This window comes from Phodopus roborovskii, unplaced genomic scaffold, assembly GCF_943737965.1.
Source record: "Phodopus roborovskii unplaced genomic scaffold, PHOROB, whole genome shotgun sequence".
In the NCBI taxonomy this organism is placed as follows: Eukaryota; Metazoa; Chordata; class Mammalia; order Rodentia; family Cricetidae; genus Phodopus; species Phodopus roborovskii.
In genome coordinates this window covers 515,795-536,014 of record NW_026125811.1, presented here as the reverse complement: position 1 = coordinate 536,014, position 20,220 = coordinate 515,795, and the positions used below count along the sequence as shown (strand labels likewise).

The following is a 20,220-nucleotide window of genomic DNA, read 5'->3' as shown; positions in this document are numbered from 1 at the left end:
TTATGGAGAGTCATAAGCCATGAAGCAGGGGCTGGGAACCAAACCTGGGTCCTCTGGCCAGCACTTTAAACAACTGAGTCAACTCTCTAGCCCCCTATTTTGTTTTTAAATTTTTTTTTTACTAATATGTATTGTATAAATGTGAGAGAGACAGAGAACGCACAGTTGTGTTACAGCATGCATGAAAAGGTCAGAGGACAAACTCTAGGAATCAGTTCTATCCTTCCAACATAGGATCTGGGAACTGATTCAAGTCATCAGGCTCACATAGCAAGTACTTTTACCTGCAAAGCCATCTCACTGGAACAAGGGTATCATTTAAAAATAAAGGAAAAATTAGCATACAAAACAGTGGGTTTAATTATGATTTGACATTTTTATACATAGATAAATTTATATAGCAATTAGGGTTGGGGGTTGTGTTTATTTTTAAGATAGAATCTAATGTAGTCAATTCATTGTGTACCTGAGGATTATTTTGAACTATATTCCCTGAGTGCTGGCATTATAGATGTGTAACATATACACAATTAGAAAGTAGATTTGTAAATAATGTTGCATTGGCACACAACCATGTCCACTTATTTCTATATTGCCTATGGCTGCTTACTGCAATGACAGAATAGCTGTGACACACCCATAAGCATAAAATACTATCTGGCATTACAATTTTTTTTTCTGCTCAACTTCCAACATAGACTACTATAATTCTAACCAGTAATTTACAGCTACTGATATGCTCACTCCTGATCTCAATTGTATGTCCTTTCTCCCAAATACTATCTCTTGACAGCACTGAAGCTAAATCTGGTCTGAGAAGGACCCTGCAAACCAAGTCCTGTAATGCTCCTATCTCTACCAAAATGTTAGCTTCCTGTAAAACAAACAAATGATCCTCCAAAATGCTTTCTTACCCTTTTTTGTGGCCCCTGTTACTCCTGAGACAAGAAAGAGCTTCAGTTGATTTCTAGTTCAGCCAGCTTTGCCTCAGAAAAGCTGTCATCGCTGACATCACTGTATACATCACTAGATAAACAGAGAAAAGTCACTCAGCAAGATGTTTTTAAAATGCCACAAGTACTTAGTCAAGTTTTAGTTCCAAGCCTGTTCCATACTTAAGATCCATGTAGAGAAACTACTAAGGAATAATCTAGGATCATTTTGTAGTCTGGCCACATGCAATGGTCCTGCTTTGCTCAGAAACTGATTCCTTGACTTCATCACAAGCTGTAGGTCAGGAAATTTAGGAAAGGATCTATAGATTGAAATATGTAATACAAAGACTACAGTTGAGCTGTCCACTTCCACAATGCCTTGACTGCTCTTCTGTCTGCCCCTGTGCCTGTGACTTGCTTTCTACTCCAGGAGTTCTATTAACAAACTGACTTCATAGGAAAGCCTGGAGTGGTGGCTCACATTTGTATTCCCAGAATTTATTAAGCTAAAGCAGCAGAATTGTCAAAGAGTTCTAGGACTACCTGGGCTATTGTAAAACCCTGTCTCAAAAAAAATCATGTCATCATCAGGAAACTGAATGTAACTGGTGGTCATATGCAGAGAATTAACCCAGTCTCAGAAAGACAAATTTTGTATGTTTTATCTTACTTGTGACTCCTATTATTTATAGAAAATATACTAAATCTTGCATGTATATATGACATGAAAGAACTGTCAAGAGGAACAAAGATAGTTAATAGGAGGGATAGACAAGAGAAAGGAGAGTGAGGCTATAACGGAGAATACTTTCATTGTTCAATACATACTTATATATACTTGAGACCTGAGTCCGATACCCAGATAACTGACTCCCAAAAGTTGTCCTTTGATTTCCACTCTCAGCATTGTGGCAGATATGTAAATATACCACACACACACACACACACACAGAGAGAGAGAGAGAGAGAGAGAGAGAGATTGGAAAGATGTGAGACAAGTGGGAATGAGGTCACTATGGACACACCTTGGAGGGGTTATTGGGACTTCATCACCTCGTCTCCCTTTTTGCCTCCTAGCCACCATAGTGTAAACAGTTTTGTTTTTCCATGTGCTACCCACCATGGTTCTTACCACAGAACCAAAATCAATGGAGCCAGATGACCATAACAAGAACCCTTTAAAACAATTTTTAAGGAAAAGAAAAGCGTAGTTGATAGATCGTGTTAGTCTAGACTAGGGACTAAATCTCAGTAAATCTCAGTCTATCTAAAGCTGAGCACCGTGTTTTCCTGTTTCTACTGAAGTCAATTTGTTCCCAAGTTCATAAGCTATTAGTTCAATGCTGGATTTTTTTTTCATTTTTCATCCCTCTGATGACAACCATTTTCTTTGGCAATGAGAGGGTTCAGGACACACTACTCCCAAAATATGGCACTATAGCATAGTGAACATTTTAAAGTAATCAGGGGTAGTATGACAGAGAAAGACAGTGCAGAGGTTCCTCCATCTCATATTCTTGACGAGACCATTTGAGGTTTGACCAGAAGTTGATCTCCTTGATGGCAAATCCCGTAGAAAATTACCCAACTCTATTCTAGGAACCCAAGGCCAAGATACCCCAGCTAATTTAGCTTGGCTTCTATTAAACAACTACCTCTTTGTACAAACGTCTCCCTCCAAACCGCTTTTCTTAGTTTTTGTTAAACTGCTTGCTTGTGCAAAATCTCCCCATGCAGCTGCTAAGCAAGATAACTGGACGTGCTTTTTGCTTCCAAAAGCCTTTTGGTCTAAAATCTCTGGGTAGTCCCAGTAGCAGGAATAGACTTTCAATAGGCTATCAACTGTGTGTCTGAGTGGTCTTCTCTGGCGGGCTACCCATAACAAAAGCATACACAGGAAGGTCTCTTGAGTTTCATCTGCCCTTGTGCCCTAAAGCTGGTGCTCTGACCTTCCTGAAACAGATCATGTAGACCCTGAAGTGAAAAGATGTCTCCCTGAAACAGGGAAGGCACTTTCTGAAGACTCAAAGCAGCTGAACAAGCCAGCTCTGCTAAATTCTCCCAGATGCTTGTCATGACATCGTATCCTCTTTGTCCACTAGATTTCTCCATGCCTCTCCTGCTGCTCATCAGCTATTCTATAATAGAAATCACTAAAGAAGTCAGTGAGATAACTCAGCAGGTAAAGTAGTCGCTGCGCCAGCCTGAGGGCCCATGTTCAATCTCCAGAAGCCACCAAATAAAAAGTGAAAGGAGAGAAACAATTCCATAAAGTTGTCCTCTGACATACACACTCAGGAAGAGAGGTGGGTGGGGAGGGAGGAAGAGAGGGAAGGACAGAGGAAGGAAGGAAAGGAGGGAGATACAGAGAGAGACAGGGAGAGAGACAAGAGGACAAGCTAAGGTTTCTCTAGGTCTTCATTTCCTGATAGACTCCGATGCCATATAAAAATTATATTAAATAGATGTGTACTTTAGGGAAGTGTGTTTAGATTGGTACTGGGGATGTAATGCAGGACCTTGCCTATGCTGGGCAAGTATTCTATTGCTGAACTACTTCCCTATTTGGTTAGTTTTCTATTTTGCTTTGTTTAAGACAGGGTCTTTGTGTAGCCCTGGCTGTCCTAGAACTCACTTTGTAGACCAGGCTGATCTCAACCTGAGAGATCTCCCTGCCTCTGTTGCCCACGTTCAGGGATTAAAAGAGTGCACCACCATGCCTGGCAGTTAGGTTTTTTGAAACAAGGTCTCTTGTACTCTTGTAGCACATTCCATAGAGCTTGAACTTGGCACTAATTAAGCAGATGACAAGCATTCTCTCTCAAAACACAGGAAATACCTAGCAGTCCACACAAATACATGGTAAGGTACTCGCTAAACTGGGCTTGAAACCCTAACCACTTTGGATCACAGCATTACTATGATTTACAGCCAGAATCACCAACATTTTTCATTCCCACATTCCTCATAGATCTGGGTATTTTTAAAAATCTGCATAATATATCGATTTAATGTAAGAAATATATGGATGTTCAGGTTACCTTCAGTCACAGTTTTCAAAAGGGCAGATCCATACATCTCCATAAGTTAGCCCTGACCCATGGCTCTGTTTGGGTTTCTCCTTGCCTTGTTCCGTATCAAATAAATCAGCAAGTCTACAAACTTTACTATACTTTAACCGATCTACAGCAACTATTCCATGCCTGAGCCTTCCTTAACTTTGGCCAAGCATTTACTGACCCAATAGCAATAAAAGTCTGAATTCCTTAACAGGTGAAATCTCACTTTCATTCTTTTATAAGGAAGAGGGAAACGACTGGAGAAGGTCTATGCAGACAGACTAGAAAACAAGAGTCCTGCTCTACACTTACTGAAAGATTATCAATAAACAGATATACCAGATCATCAGAGTTTTTGCTTTGTTTATTCACTCTCCTTCTTGACTTTCTAACAAAACAGCAGAGCTATGAGGGCAGCAGGCCAGAGAAAGCAGACTAAAAGGTTAAGAATTGGTCAAAATGAAATATATGTTACCTAAAGACATAAAACAACACATCATCATTATTAGTAAAGTCAAATAACACCTCGCAGTTACAGTTTATGGTTAGGGAAAAGCACTTGCACTGCTATATAATGGCTGAAAGCTTGTTTTAGTTGTTTGTTTGGTTTTTTAAAGGGCTGGAAATGTAGCTCTGTTGATAGAGTGCTTGCCTGCAATCCCTAGCACTGGAAAAACTGGGCATGGTAGCCCATCCCTAACCCTAACCCTAACCCCTAACCCCTAACCCCTAACCCTAACCATGCACCATGAATTGGAGGCCAGCTAGACTCCAGAGTGAGTTCCAACGTATTGGAGGCTTCAGAGTAAGTCTAGCTCAAAATTAACTAGTTAATTAAAAATCAAACAGCTACAACTTCATCAGAGATTGGCCAGAGATATATTAATTTGGTCTGAAAGCTACATAAAAATAAGCTTTGGCTGTTCATGAAGGTTACATGCTCCTATGACATGCTCTCAGAACTTAGGGAAATATAGAGGATCAGGAAAAAAAATTAGGCTAATTAAGTTTCAGAATTATTTCCAAAGAATAATTTTTAAAGTTAATTAATTAAAAAACAAAAATTAATTTAAGAACAAATTATTTCCTGTACTGGGTATACTTCCCCACCAATGGCCTTAGATGAATCAGCTCTAACCCGTCAGCTCTCATTTTCTACCTGACGGTTGTCTTCACCAAACTGCCAATGCATCAAAATGGAACAATCGGAGCCAAGCAAATTGATGCTCAGCTTGAGTTTATTCATCTCTACGCTTAATCATTTTCCCTAAGTGTTCTCAGACTAGGTAGGACAATAAACCATGACACTCAAGAACAGAAGTATGAGAATAGGCATTACTGCTGAACTTGTTGATTTAGAGCTCATCTGAAGGCAGAAAAACAAGTGATAGAAATAAAATGTAGGTCATCAAACAAACACAAAACAACACCGGCTTCTGTAACAGACTAGAAAATGTGTGCGCCACTCTGGGCCCTGTATGATTTGGGGGAGTTTTTTGTTTCCCACAAAACAAACTTAAGAGTCAGTCATAAGTTGGATATGCACATAGACATATTTCACTTAAAGCTATCTCAGCTTTAAGATGAATCTTTTTAAATAACCTGCACACACACACACACACACACACACACACACACACACACACACACACGGGCCTTTTGTTATTTATGGAACATGATTCTGAAAGATAGCTCACACAGCCTCAAACTCACAATCCTCCTGCCTCAGCTTCTTGAGTAAAGAATTAAAGGCCAGCACTATGCCCAGCTAAATACTACAGTTTTGCATGTTAAATTCTATTAAGTGTCAAAGAAAACAAACACATGTATCTCTTGTTACATTTAAGGAAGGCCAAGTTTTGAAATTGGCCCATATAAGTACAAGCCACCTTGGCTATCTAAATTTAAAACAATTACGAGTCAAATGGAATTAGAAATTCCATTCCTATCTTATACTAGCATGTGAAGTGCTCTACAGCCATGTGTAGCTAATGACTGTCTTTTTCTGAACAGTGAAGGTTATTGACTATTTCCAACATTTGAGAAAGTTTTAATGGAAAGTATTGATTTAAAACTAATGGGGCCACCCAGATGGTTCAGCGAGTAAAGATGCCTACTGCCAAGCCCAAGGACCTGAGTTCCATCCAAAGAACCCCTTAGTGAAAGAACTGACTTCTGAAAGCTGTCCTCTCAACACACACACATTCAAGCACAAATGTGCATGTGCGCGCGCACACACACACAAACACACACATGCACAATAAAAGTTGTAATAAGTAAACTTAAAAAATAAATGATTAAATACAACTATAATCACTATGATAGTCATGATTATCATTATTATTTCCTCAAGAAAGTGTTTTTAAATGCTTTGGTATTTATAGTTAATTAAAATAGCAAATATGTCTTAAGTATACATCTCCAAAGTAGTGAAAACTCTCTTTTTAAAAAAGTTCATTTTCTTTCCTTTTTTCCTTTTTTCTTCCTTCCTTCCTTTCTTTTTCTTTTCTTTTCTTTTCTTTCTTTTTTTTTTTTTTTTGACAGATTTCTCTTTGTAGCCCTTGCTGTAGATCAGGCTGCCCTCAACTCTGATTGCCTGTCTCTACCTCTCAAGTGCTATGATTAAAGGTGTGCACCACATTTGGCTCAAGTCAAACCATCTTTTATGCAAGATATTTAGCTGGGTATTTGAAGTAAGAAGCTTCAGTACCAACATAGTGGAGGCTACTCTTAAAGGCTTCCAAAGCAAAGGGAGGTCTTGCATGAAGAAGAGGCAGGCTTTGTTAGTACATAACCTTTGCTACTTGATCAAGGCAAGGGAGTGAGGCATATGTGAATAGGCTACGTGAGAGGACAGAGGAGTGGGCCATGGTTAATGTGAAAGCAGTCAGGTTGCCTTCCACCTCCAGGTGGCAGAAAGACTTGGGTATGCTCCTGTCCTGCTCACAGCCTTCTGTGCTTCAGGTCCCGGTTCTAACAGTGGCAAGATAAAAAAAAACCATCAGTTTCAATACAGGTGGGAAATGCTATCCTAGGACAATATTTTGACTTTCAAGGCTTGACCACAATAGTCTCTATGTTTATTTGTTTTTGAGACACTCTTTTATACATCATGATGGTTTCAAACCTACTATGTAGCTAAGGATGGCCTCTAATTTCTGATCCTCCTGCCCCTACCTCCTAAGTGCTAGACTGCAGACGTCATCTGCCAAACCTGATTTACATGGTACTTGGGATGGAACCCTAGGCTTCATACATGCTAGGCAAGCATTATACCAACAGACAAAACATTTCCATTGTTTCAGAAAGTTTTAATGTACAGTTATTGATTTAAAGCTAATGGATAACCTGTTCATGACTCCTTACTCCTAATAAATTACCAGTATATGAAAACATTCCAAGATGCCAGGGGAAGGGTATGTTGATGCTGCACATATCCCATCTTTTTTGCTACCCTAAGCAGCCATTACATCGCTTCTTCTCTATTAATAGAAAGAGGTGTTTAGAATTTAAAAAACAAGCTTAATAGCATCATTAGGACTCCCAGCATGCATGAGTTCCTACAATACTTTGTATCAAAATCCATTTCATGTGAAAAAGTTTCAAAAATGCATTGCCATGCACAGCTCTCCCCAAAGCATTGGTACTGCTATACTTACCTGTTTCTCAAAGGGCCCCTGGAAGCCATAAAACACAAGAGCAAGGGAATAAAAACTTAGTATGTTCTGAATGAGTTTTGCATCTCATAGTAAAAAGGAGATTTCAACCCAGGCAGGGCTTTGAAAGCAAAGTGGTCTGTATCACTATGAACTCCAATCCTGGCTGGCAACCATATTATCAACGCCACAGTGCATCTTTTAAGCAGTGCATAATCCCCAAAAGGAGTACTCAAATGTGACTTATTAACAATAATTTACCAGAAAAAAAAACCTCAAGGTATGGGTTGAAGTCAGTCACAGGGGTAGGGGGTGTTGAAAAGAACTGCTCAAAGCAAACAAACAAACAAAGACTGGACTTTCTTTTCCAATTCCCTTTTGCTTGGAATGTAACAAAGGAGAGAAAGCAGTCTTTTTTTATAATACTTTACCAACCCTCATGTCAACTACTTCTCACACCAACCCTAAGGATAGGCAACGGCAACTTGGACACAACCCTTCAGTGAGTGGCAGATCCAGAAGCATCAACTCCACCATCAAACCACCACCACAGCAATAAAACGTTTAAGTACATATTGTATGATTGGCCCTAGCATCATCATCCATGATGGCCAAAAGTCAGAAAGCAAGGTGGGTCCAAGTTCATAGAGTACTGTAAACTGAACAGCACACCGTCGCAGGGGAGAGCATCTCAGTCTTTGATTCAGAGCAGGCAAAGTGAGACAGCCATGCCTTAGACTTTAAGGCTTAGAGGGAGAAAGGTACAGTGCTAACACAGAACAGTGGTTCTCAGCCCCATGCCTACTTCACAAGTCCCTTGAGCTGACATCCTAACAGGATACAGACATGTTCCCTCTCACCATGCAGGTCCAGAATATATATCAATAGCCTGGAGGCAAAGACATTAACCCCCTCTGGGGATTTCTCAAGACTTCAAGGTGTTCTGTATGGATTTATGTGCATTTGATTTCATAAGACAAGGTAAGCCTTGGAGGGTTTTGAGCTGCAAAGTCATGTAGGAAGACCATTCTAATGGCAGAATTAGAGATTAGGAGGATTAGGAGAAAAACCAGAGGAAGAAAGTCCAGGCAGGAGGCTTTGTAGTAGGTAAAAGATGAGGGCCATTAGAACTAAGGTAAAATTAGTAACAATAATAGAGTAATAATAATAATAATTCATATTTAAGTTCCTACTATAGACCAAGCATTGTATCAAATGATTTATGTACAGTGGGAAACTTAATCTTGTGTGTGGTGGGGGACTGTATGGGGTGTTATGCCAGGGTACAATCCAGGACCTCATAAATACTGAAATATAACATTAATCCACAGCTTCCCAGCCCTTTTTGTCACAAGGTCTTACTATTCCTGGCTGGCCTTGAACTCATAGAGAACTGCCTGCCTGGCTCCACAGAAACTTTTTATAAAGAAACCATGCGAAAAAAGGTCCCAACCATTCAGGAAAGAAGAGTTGGGTTTGGATCTGAAAGTCCTACCTAACCCCAGAGCTTAGGTCCTTGTAGCATAGAACAATGCTTGCCTAGCATGGACAAAGCCTTGGGTTCAAGCCTCAGAACCACATACCAAGTATGGTAGTACAAACACACAATCCCAGCACCGGGAGGTGGAGGGAGGAATTCAAAGTAATTCTCAGCTACATATTGAGCTGAAAGTGAGCCTGGGATATACAAGGCCCTCCTACAAAGCTAAAATATATAAACTATGAACTTAATAGTAGATGATGTCATTGGAACAGATGTTAGTTTTCTTAGGTGTGACATGAAATTGTGTGGAAAATGTCTTTATTTTTTAAAAAAATTATGAAATATTTAAGTATGAAGTGCTACCAAGTTTGCAACTTACTTGTAAATGGTTCAAAAGTAAACTCTGTACATAGAAGATGGAGGAAAAAAGGGAACATAGCATAACTGGAATAACTGGTAAATGTGGTCAAATGGCTACAAGGTTTATTGGACTAATGTTTTATCTTGTTAGTATACTAGAAAGTTTTCAAAAGAAAAGAATTGTGGGGATAATACAGATATTCACTATTATACCTGGCTTACTTTCATACCTGGCTTACTTTCCTGTTGCTGTGAAGAGACACCATGACCAACCAAGGCAACTTACAAAAAAGAAAGTATTTAATCAGGGCCTTGCTTACAGCTTTAGAGGGTGAATCTATGACCATCATAATGGGGACATGAAAGCAGGTAGACAGTCATGCACTGGAGCAGTAGCTGAGAGCTCACATGTTGAGACAACAATCACGAGGCAAAGAGAGCACTAACTAGAAATGGTGCAGGATTTTGAAACCTCACAGCCCGAACCCTGTAACACAAGTCTTCCAACAAGGCCATGTCTCCTCCAAGGCCACACCCCTTAATCCTTCCTAAACAGTTCCCCCAATTCTCACTCAAACCACCACATCACTACAGCAACGAAGAACCAAATAGAAAGACTAGAAGGAGATATTTTTTAAATGAATGCAGTGGTTGTATTAGGTTGTTGAGCTTATGGGTGTTTTCCCCCAAATTTTCAGTAACATTGCATCTAGAAATCAAAAGAAAAATAAGTGCTTCAGGTTGAAAGTCAGCATGAGATTTAGAAGGATAGACAGAGACATGTGAGTGAAATGGGTTCCTTCTCTTCCTGATGGCCATCATGGTTCAAAGATGAAGGTATCATGGTATGCTGAGGAACAGGACAAAGACAATGACTTACACTAGAAGTCCAGTCTAAAAGGGAATCAGGAAATGGAAGAGGCAGACATCAGAACACACTTCTTCCTTTAGGCACCCTTTTCATTATGAAGTAGTCCTGACTTTTGAGTTTGGTCTGCAATAGTCAATCAAATACAGTGCATTACCGAGTACCTTCTCTATTGTTTTTAATACCACTATGCTTCTTGCTTTGCCATGAAAAGATAATTTCTCTATACAAGAGACAGTAAATGTCAGCTGGAGTCATGATTCAAGGTCCAAAACCTAAAATAAAATGTTACTCAATTGTCTTTAAAGCCCAGTTTTATCCTTTAAAACCCTGTTTCCCCAAAGGGTTGTAGTCCTGTGTACTGTGTACTGACTCTGCCCGAGTTCTTGTGTTCTGATACAGAATGAGCACTACCTAAGCAAGAGGTTTTACTCTAACCTACAAATGGACCTGACAGATGCCCACATCATAAAACTAGAAGCTGTTCTTAAACTTGTTGTGTAGCCACTAGGCATAAGAGCTATGCTGGGAAAATAAGAAGGAGAAAAAAAAACTATGCAGAGAAGACAGAGACACCCATGAGCTTTAAAATGGAGTTCTCAGGCTGGGGCTACGGAATGTGACTCAGTGTAAGACTATACACTTAACATGAGCCAGGCTTGGAGTTCAAGTACCAGCACCATCCCCAGAGGAATTCCTCACACAGGTTATATTGATGCTTTGTTTCTACAGACTAAAAATCTCCCCATTAAAAGCACCTTAGCATATTCTACTTAGTACAAGTACAATAGGATATAAAGACTGAAATACTTTGGGGACATTAGAAGCAGAAAGGAGCTCCCCACCCTGGAATGCAATTAAGTCTCTTGCCAGTGGAAAATAGAGAACTCCAGGACAATTAGTTACTAGCTGCTTAAAGACCCTTTGTGGGGGGGGCTGGAGAGATTGGGTCAGGGGTTATGAGAACTCACTGGCTGCCCTTCCAGAAGATCCAGGTTTGGTTCCCAGCACCTATATGGTAACTTACATCAGTCTGTAACTCCAGTTCCAGAGGGTCTGACCCCCTCTTCTGGCTCCAATAGGCACTGCATGCACATGGTGTACAGATATAAATAAAATCTGAAAAGAAGCCTTTTCCCCTTTCTAGCTAGAAAACATTTTCTAGAAATTTTATCAGAAACTTCATTTATGAGAAAAAGACACATACTAAACTCCTTAATGAAACCCCACTGGCTCCTGGCTTCTCCTTACCAGACTGTAATGCCATCCCAGGCATTTCCAGAGCCACCTCAGATATCTCTTATCAAATGAAAAAGAAAAAGGGAAATATTTCTAAGCAATCTTTTGAGATGTAACTTGTATATATGGCTAATAGTAAGAAAAGTCATCGTGACTAGCCCTTGCAGAGCCTGTACTCAACTTGAGTATGTCATACTTTCTGAGAGTCTCAGAGAAGCCCACATTATGCTCTTACCGTGTAGTATTTTCTTCTGAGCACCCCTCTTTTCTTAACCATCTACATTAAAATATCTTCAATAAAGTCTGCAACTCTACTTCATTATACCAGCTAGTCCTGAAATTCTCTTCAGTGTCCAAGTCACAAACCCCAGTTTGGCATGAATCAAGGTCCCTGAAAGTCTAGAGGAATCCCTGCAGCTACTGAGACTAGCATTGAGGAGTTGTGTTCCTGTTCCATCTCTGACATGTGTCCAAGTTTTCTAAATTTTTCTTATAATTATGTGAAACGGTCTCACTCCACTCTTAGTAGCAAGACCATTCAAACTTGTGATTACCTTTAAAAAAACATGCATATATGTATGTCTGTATGAGTGAATACCACTTATGTGCAGGTAACCAAGGAGGCCAGAAGAAGGTGGTGGATACCCTGGAGCTGGAGGCATAGGTGGCTTTGAGTTGCCAGATGTAGATGCTGGGAACCAAAGTCAGGTCCCCTGGGAGAGTTGTAGGAATTTTCAATGGCTAAGCAATCTCTCCAACCCTTGTGTTTACCTCTTATAAATGGAAGAGATTATATTTAGACACAGAAGGAGACATAGTACCAAAGATTACAATTACTCATTGAACAGACTGTAATTTCCCATTAGACTTATTTACTCTAAAAATGGATTAATTGTACTTATCCAAAAAGAATTAACCTGGCAGCTGACATCTTTCAAAAGGCTTGTAGGGTCAGTCTGTAGCTGAAGGCTTTCAGAATGAATTCTCCACTACTAACTTGAATCAGGTCGCTTTTCTCAGTCTACATTGTTTGTATAATGTGATTTATGATAACCATTGCTTTCCTTGCAGGCATCTGGAGTTTTGATGGATGATAGGCAGAGAACATCTGTGTGACCAGCCCTTAGTATAAATCCCTCAACTTCAAGTCTCAAATGAAGTTCTATGGTCAGAAACACCCCACCCACCCCCACCACCCCCCCACATCAGTACTGGAATGAAGGTGCACTTGATATCACTGAAGGGAGTAAGGGAGCACAGAAAACCTAAAAATGGGCTTTTCCAAACTCTGCTTACATCTTGTCCATGACTGGTCACTGTGTGAATGCACACTGCATCACCGTCATAAATATTATCTGTGACTACAACCATATTTTGAATTTGACTCATGAATTACTAACATGTGGGTAGTCTTAGGTGGAACTGTCAAAACAAGGCTCTTAAGTTTATTTTTTTTTTTGTTTTGTTTTGTATTTTGAAACAAGGTTTCAATCTGTAGCTCGGGTTGGCATAAACCCATAGTGACTCACCTATCTGAACCTCCCAAGTGTTAGAATTATAGGCATGAACCATCACACCTGGCTGTGGTGGCATCTGCTACTATTCCTCCTCTTCTACCTTCTCCTCCTCTCTTTATTCTTTTTTTAGGGGGGTGGATTGAGGGGTAGAGTCTCACTGTGTAGTCCTAGTTGCCCTGAACTCAATAGTAGACAAGGCTAAGCCTCAAACTCAGAATTGTGCCTTCCTCTGCATCTTGAATGCTTGAACTAAAACCAAGTACCACCATGCCCAGTTGCATGTGCTTTTAAATTACATTTGGGGGCTGTGCATGTATGGAGGTCAGAGAACATCTTGTGGGAGTCAGTTCTCTCCTTCCACAAAGTGGGTCCTGGGAACCGAACTCACATTGTCAGGCTAGGCAGCAAGTACCTTTACTCACTAAGCCATCTCTCTCTGGCTTGATTTTACATGTACTTTTCAGCAATTAATAATAAAAAAAACTACCATAGAATGATTATGCCCTTGAGCCAACTGCTGTAAGCCTAATATTAGAGGGAATTAGCCTTTAGAACTGCTGCCATTCTGCAAATAACAGAGGGGCTGACAATTTAGCTCACCAGCTCTAAATCCCTAAACAATATTCTTACTACAACTCTCAAGTGCTTAATGATAAATATTCTCCACTGGGCAGAATGCAGAGGTTACAGCACAGGTGTTCTTATTAAAGCCAAGAAATTTTACACTCTGTCCCTTGAAGACACAGGCTGCCCATGTGCCATACAGTTGAGTATCATCAGAGACAATTTCAGGGGAAGGGAGTCATTTGTTCAGTATTCAGGCTCGAGCTGTTTACAAGTAGTAATCTTATTTGAAAGAAACACAGCTCTAACTCAGCTTGTAACAGTATGTGGCCAGCAGGACAGTCTCCTGCTTTTCAAAACTCAGCAATCCCACGGAGGTACCAGAGAGCAGCTGAGGTAAAAGTCCTTTGTAATGCTGGTGTCTGTCACTGGATTATTAGTCACCATTTTTGTGGTTTGGGGGATTTATTTATTGGGTTTTTTTGTTTGTTTGTTTTGTTTTTTGATGGGTTGGATGTTTGCTTGCTTGTTTGTTTGTTTAAGCAAGGTTTCACATAGCCCAGGCTAGCCTTGATGACTTTGATCTTCTTGGTTCCTCCTCCTAAATGCTGAGATTAAGGCATACATCATGTGGTGCTATGTGGTCAGAGGGCATCAAACCTCAGGGTTCATACATGCTAGGCAAACATTCTACAACTGAGCTACAGTTCCTAGACTTTTTTGGGGTTATTTTACTTTATTGAGGCATGGTCTTAATATGCAATCCTGGTTGGCTTGGAATGAACAGTGTATACCAGACCAGCACTGAATTTGCAGTAATCCTCTAGTCTCTGGAGTGTTAGGACTACAGGCATGTGCAACCACACCTGCCAATAATCGCCATTCTTTATTGAGATCCCTGCAATGTATCAGGTTTAGAGCACCCTCCTCTGCTGCCTGCACTTACCACTTTAGTGGAGAGCCAACTATGTTCCCAATAGCCAGGCATACATAAGGGAAGGCACCAACTTGTGACTGATGCACAACCATGGAGGGCTACAGGTTGGCTGAAATTGCAATGGGCTCCATTAAGAGGGCTTTTCTTCCCTCCAAGACTATATCTGGCTCATCTGTTTCAGGCAAATGCTTAGCTATGGAGGAGCTTCACTCAGAAATGCTAGCCTTCATGCAGGGATCAATAGCCCTCACAAAGCAGGTGGGTAGGACAGACAGACTACCCAAACCACACACATCCACTTGTTAGCTAACATTTGCAAACAGCCAAATACGTATCAGTGTACAATTTCTCTCAGCCAACCAACCTGTTCCATTGTCACCTCCTTTCCTACATGAGAATCTGGAATAATAGAGAACGTAAGGTAGCCATAAAATGTCATAGCACACATGTGATTTGGAATTCCCCATTGGAATTTTCAATCTGCAACACAAATTGTGCAGCATGCAGACCCAGGAATGTTTTCATCATATGAGATCTCTTGTGCAGAATAATAGCACACAGACAGACAATTTGGAGACTACATATGAAGCAGGGAAGAATCTGGAGAACCTTAGCCTGCTCCTTATGGTAGCCCTCAGACACAGTTGGAAAGCCACTGCCCTGACAGCAAAGAGTGATTATTAATTTGGTAAAGCAGCAGGCATGTAAGCCATGTAAAGCTGTTCTCAGATGAACACACAGAAAACCAAAGTACTAGAGCTGTGAGTCTCTGAACAACAATGCCATTATAAGGCCTGTGTAACGCAAGTTCACAGACATCCTTTGTAACAACACTCCCCGATCTCAACTATAGTCCTGCAATGGTTGCTTATGAGGGTGAGAGTCCAATCAACATGCAGCATTACTGTGAAAATCAATCACTTTTCCTAAGTCTGGAATATTCTAGGTATTTCCTTCCACATCTAAACTTGCACACATAATGCATATAATATTCTCAGAGAAGAATAAGTACAGATATAAATTCTATCCAAACTAGTATTTAAATGTAATGAAATCTCAGTCACTACCTTGATTGTAACAATTACTGTGCTAATAATCTGAGCAATACCTTCCCTCCTCTCCTGTTTTTTGTCTGTTTGTCTGTTTGTCTTGTTTTTTTATTTTAGGCTGGAGATGAAGTTCAGTAGGTAAGAGTACTTGCCTAGCATGCATGAATCTCTGGGTTTCATTCTCAGGACAGCTAAATGTGGTGACACATATATGTATCCCCAGCACTTGGAAGTTAGAGGCAGGAGGATCCAGAGTTCAAGGTCATCTTTGGCTACACAGCAAGTTCAAGAACAGTTTGGGTTATGTGAGGCCCTGTCTCTAAAAACAAAAACAAAATATATGATGTCTCACTATGTATACGAGCTTGGCCTGGAATCCATGATCCTCCTGCTTCAAACACTGGAAATACAGGTATACATCCCTTCAACTAGCAAAATATGTCTTTAAAAATTTAAATGATAATATTCCTAAAGTAGATATAGTCTTGATTTCCATTAATTCTATGGTTATGAAAAGAAAGACAAGTTTTGGTATAAGGGATTATCCACTGAAATAAAGAGAAATAAATACAAAAAACCAATTTACTTAACTTTCAAGAAAGACAAGGAAAATCAAATCCCTTACCTTATACTCTTAACTGAAAATAAAGTTCAGATACACTGTTGAATATAACTATGAAAGTGCTAGAAGAAAACACTGGGGTTATGATTTATAAGATCTTTCCACAAGAAAGACTTTAGGCATTATACTAAAGATAAAATTCAGGAAAAATAAAATACATACTTCTGTTTCAAAACTTAAATCCCATAATGATACTAAATGTTATGGAAAAGCTAAGGTGTTGGTAACCATGCATCTTGGTCAATTGCTAGGAGCATTAATTAAGCTAGTTACCTGGGAGAGAGTCTGCTCATCTGTTGCAGATGGGCATTCAGATTGCCGGTTGCTGCAAGTAAAAGACCCAGGTATGGAGGGGAAGGCTTCATCGGCCTAGAAGAAAACTCAGGATGGAACTGGACACCAATGAAATACGGATGACCTGAAATGGAAGCAAGGATGAAGTGCTTAAATCAAACAGGAATGAAAACAGCTGCCATATAATTGAATACCAACCCACACTAAGCACCAAAGTGATTATTTAACTTGCCAACAAGAGTTATTTTCATGATTCATTTTTGGAATAAAATTACAAATTGCAAAGCACATATCACTTAATTAGAGACCTAAAATTACTTTTTTTTTTTTTTTTTTTTTTTTTTTTTTGGTGGTGGTGATGGTGTTAGACAAAGAAAAGTGAAGCAGGAGCTTTTGGGTGCTAAGATGAAGACTCCTTCTTGAACATCAGCCTACTTTTCTGTTTTCTTTTGAGATAGGGTGACATGTAGCCCAGGCTACCCTTGAACTGCTCTATAGCTGAGAATGACCTTGAACTTTTTATATTCCTACCTTCACCTCCTAGGATTATAAATGTATGCTTATTCAGTGCTGGGGATTTAAGCCAGAACCTCAAGCATTCTAGGCAAACATTTTACCAACTTAGCTACATCCTGGCCCTAACCTGCTTCTGGAATGCCTTTCATTGTCATAGTATTCCTAGACTTCAAGCTACTCTCTCTCACACACACACACCTAAGGCTGGGGAAATGGCTTAGAAGATAAAAGCATTTTCTAAGCAAACATGAAAACCTGAGTTCAAATCCCCAGTATTCATGTAAGAGTTAGGCACCACTGCCCCACACCTATAATCCCAGCATAGGAGGATGAAGACAGGAGGATTTGGGGAGCTTCCTGGCCAGCCAGCCTACTGAAAAGTGGGGAGTTTCCAGTTTATTGAGAAATCCCTTCTCATGGCCATACACACACAAATTAATTGAGCATTCAATAGCTGGTATAGCAGGCTGAATAGTTTCTTCATTGGAGCAAATTCTCCAGGACAGGTCTGACCACAGAAAAATCCAATGGAGGAATACTCTATATGTATGCAGAAGTCTCCTTGAATTACACAGCTACTCAGCTATGAAAGCTTAGCACAGAGAGTGAAACCTTCTCCCTCAACAAAAGAAGAAAAGAGCTGAGTACATTGGTGCAGAGGTATAATTCTCGTGGAGGCAGGAAGATCAAGCACTCAAGGTCATCCTTAGCTACGCTTCAAGTTCAAGGCCACCATGGGCTACAGGAGACCCTGTCTCAAAGCAAAACAAATCTCAGTGTCCTCATTAGTTTTTATTGATGATGTGATATAACCTGGGAGTCACCTGGGAAAGGGGAGCCTCAAGTGAAGAACTGCCTTGATCACACTGACCTATGACCATGTTCATAAGAGATTATCTTGATTGATGAAGGAGGGCCAACCCACTGTGAGTGGCACCATCCCTGGGTAAATTGGTCTGGGTATAAAAAAATGAACATGATCTAGAGAGTAAGTCAGTAAACAGTGCTCCTCCATGCTTTCTGCTTCAGTTCCTGCCTTGTTTTCCCCCAGATGGACTGTGACCTGGAAGTATAATCCAAAATAAACCCTGTCTTCAGCAAGTTGCTTTTGGTCATACATAGTATTTATAACAACAGAAAACAAACTAGAACAGTTAAGAGTAGTGGTACAAGCCTGTGATCCCAGCATTCAGGAGGCAGAGACAGGAGTATCACCACAACTTTGAAGGCAACCTGATCTACATTGTAAATTCCAGGTAAGCCTCAGCTACATAGTAAGATCCTGTCTCAGAACAACAAACACAAAACAAAATAAACAAAAAACCAAGGGCCTTGGGAAATGGCTCAGCAGGTAAAATCACTTGCCTCCACAGAACCTGAAGTCCATCCCTGAGGCCCAACTGATGGAAGGAAAGAATCAAAAGCTATCTTCTAACCTCCATACACAAGTCGTGGCACAAGTCCCTCCTTTCAACACCACCCCCTCAAATAAGTAAATAAATGTAGTAAGTTAAAAGATAATAAACAAAAAATTTATTTTAAAAACAAAGGTTGGGTATCGACACTTAGAGAAGAAATTGAGCAATATAACTTTAAAGTAAGACACATTAAACATTATAACATAATATCTAGGGATGTCTTAGAAAGAAAAAAAAGACAGTACTTCTGTTTCTGCAGAACTACAGAGGGATGCTATGACAGAGATCATGTCATAGCCAGGGACAGACAATTTAAATGAATGGATCATTGCTTAGAACCATTTTATCCAAACAAATTCTCTGTGTGGATATGAAGAATGATGAAAGAGTTTTTATTTTGATAATGCCCTATCAGTCAAACAAAGTACCTTTAAAAATAATGCTCTTAATCACTTTTAAGCAGATTTTGACATTCTACAAATCTCAAGCCTTGTTCCTCTCAGAATCCTTGAGGGACAGTAGAGACTCGTGGATGTGCTTCTAAAGGGTACTTAAGATCAAAATCTTCTGGGGAATTTTCCTTCATAAAATGAATTCCCTTGCAGTCAGCTTTTAAAAACTGCAAGGTTTTACAGCAGCTCTCATTTCCTTCCCAGCCTTCATTAAATGTGAAGGCATCAAGGGGAATCTAAATCTCTGTGAAGAAAGTGGCCTCCCAGTATTTGATGACAATTTGATGACAAGAGAAGCAGGAGAATGAAAGGAGAGTAAATACTTGAACAAAATAAACAAACAGTTATTTGTTTAAGAAATTCTCTGCCCTCTTCTCACAAGCCAAGAGAGGTTGGTAGCCTTCAACAGCAATCAGTGATCACACTTTAATTCAACATCAAAACAACTCCTGAAACACACCATTTCTATTCTCATTCAAAACTCGACACAGTAACCAGACAATATTGGCTTACACCTATAATGCCAGCACTTGGGAAGCTGAAGCAGGAGGATTATTTCAAGTTGGAGGCTGGGCTACATAGTGTATTTTTGGACTGTTTGAGCTACTGAATGGCACCCTGTATTAAAAAAAAAAACAAATTAAACAATAATAATGATCACAAAATATACTCTAGACAGACAACCCAATGGAAATACAGAAAACTAAAATGACTTGAATGTGTGGATAGAAGAAGGCTGGGATCTGAGTTTACTCCTCACCTCCCAATGCCTAGCTCAATGGTCCTGAACATGTTATTTAACCTCTTTGCACTCCAGCTTCCTCCATAAAGGGGAATTAACAATCGCTGACTACTTTGTGAGGCACACCACAGGCACATATGGAGTCACTAACAGGTGCTTTAGGATTAAGTATCTAGTGAGCATGTCAAATGTCCATTGTTTTCTTTCAGAGTCCAGGTAAGAGGCTATTATGTTCAAGGCAGCCATCTCCAACATCAAGTCTCCTCCTAGTTTGGGATTCATCCTCCCCTACACCCCCTCCTGTTTGGTATTCTTGAAGTACTCAAATAGATTATGGAGCATCAAAAGGGGAAAAGACAGAAATGAGCATTTAAATCAGAGAATTATGACATGGGCTGAGATGGAGAAAAAGTTGCCAAATTGTAAAGAGAGTCTGGAAGTCTAAAGTAAGTAAGTTGAATAAGCAGGTTCTCCAACATCATTCTAACATTTTATTTTATGTTTTTGTG

At 39.9% G+C, this 20,220-nt stretch overlaps 1 protein-coding gene across 3 annotated transcripts in view; it reads right to left on the bottom strand.

Moving 5' to 3' along the window:
• Nucleotides 1-896: 896 nt before the first annotated feature.
• Ctps2 (CTP synthase 2) overlaps nt 897-20,220 on the bottom strand; it is a 117,070-nt gene continuing 97,746 nt past the window's right edge. For all 3 annotated transcript variants that reach the window (XM_051178737.1, XM_051178738.1, XM_051178736.1), the window contains exons 17-18: nt 16,563-16,707; nt 897-1,026 (exon numbers count right to left, since the gene is read on the bottom strand). In XM_051178737.1, the coding sequence (XP_051034694.1) occupies nt 957-1,026; nt 16,563-16,707 (215 nt within the window). In that variant the 3' untranslated portion in view covers nt 897-956. The remainder of the gene's footprint in view (nt 1,027-16,562; nt 16,708-20,220) is intronic.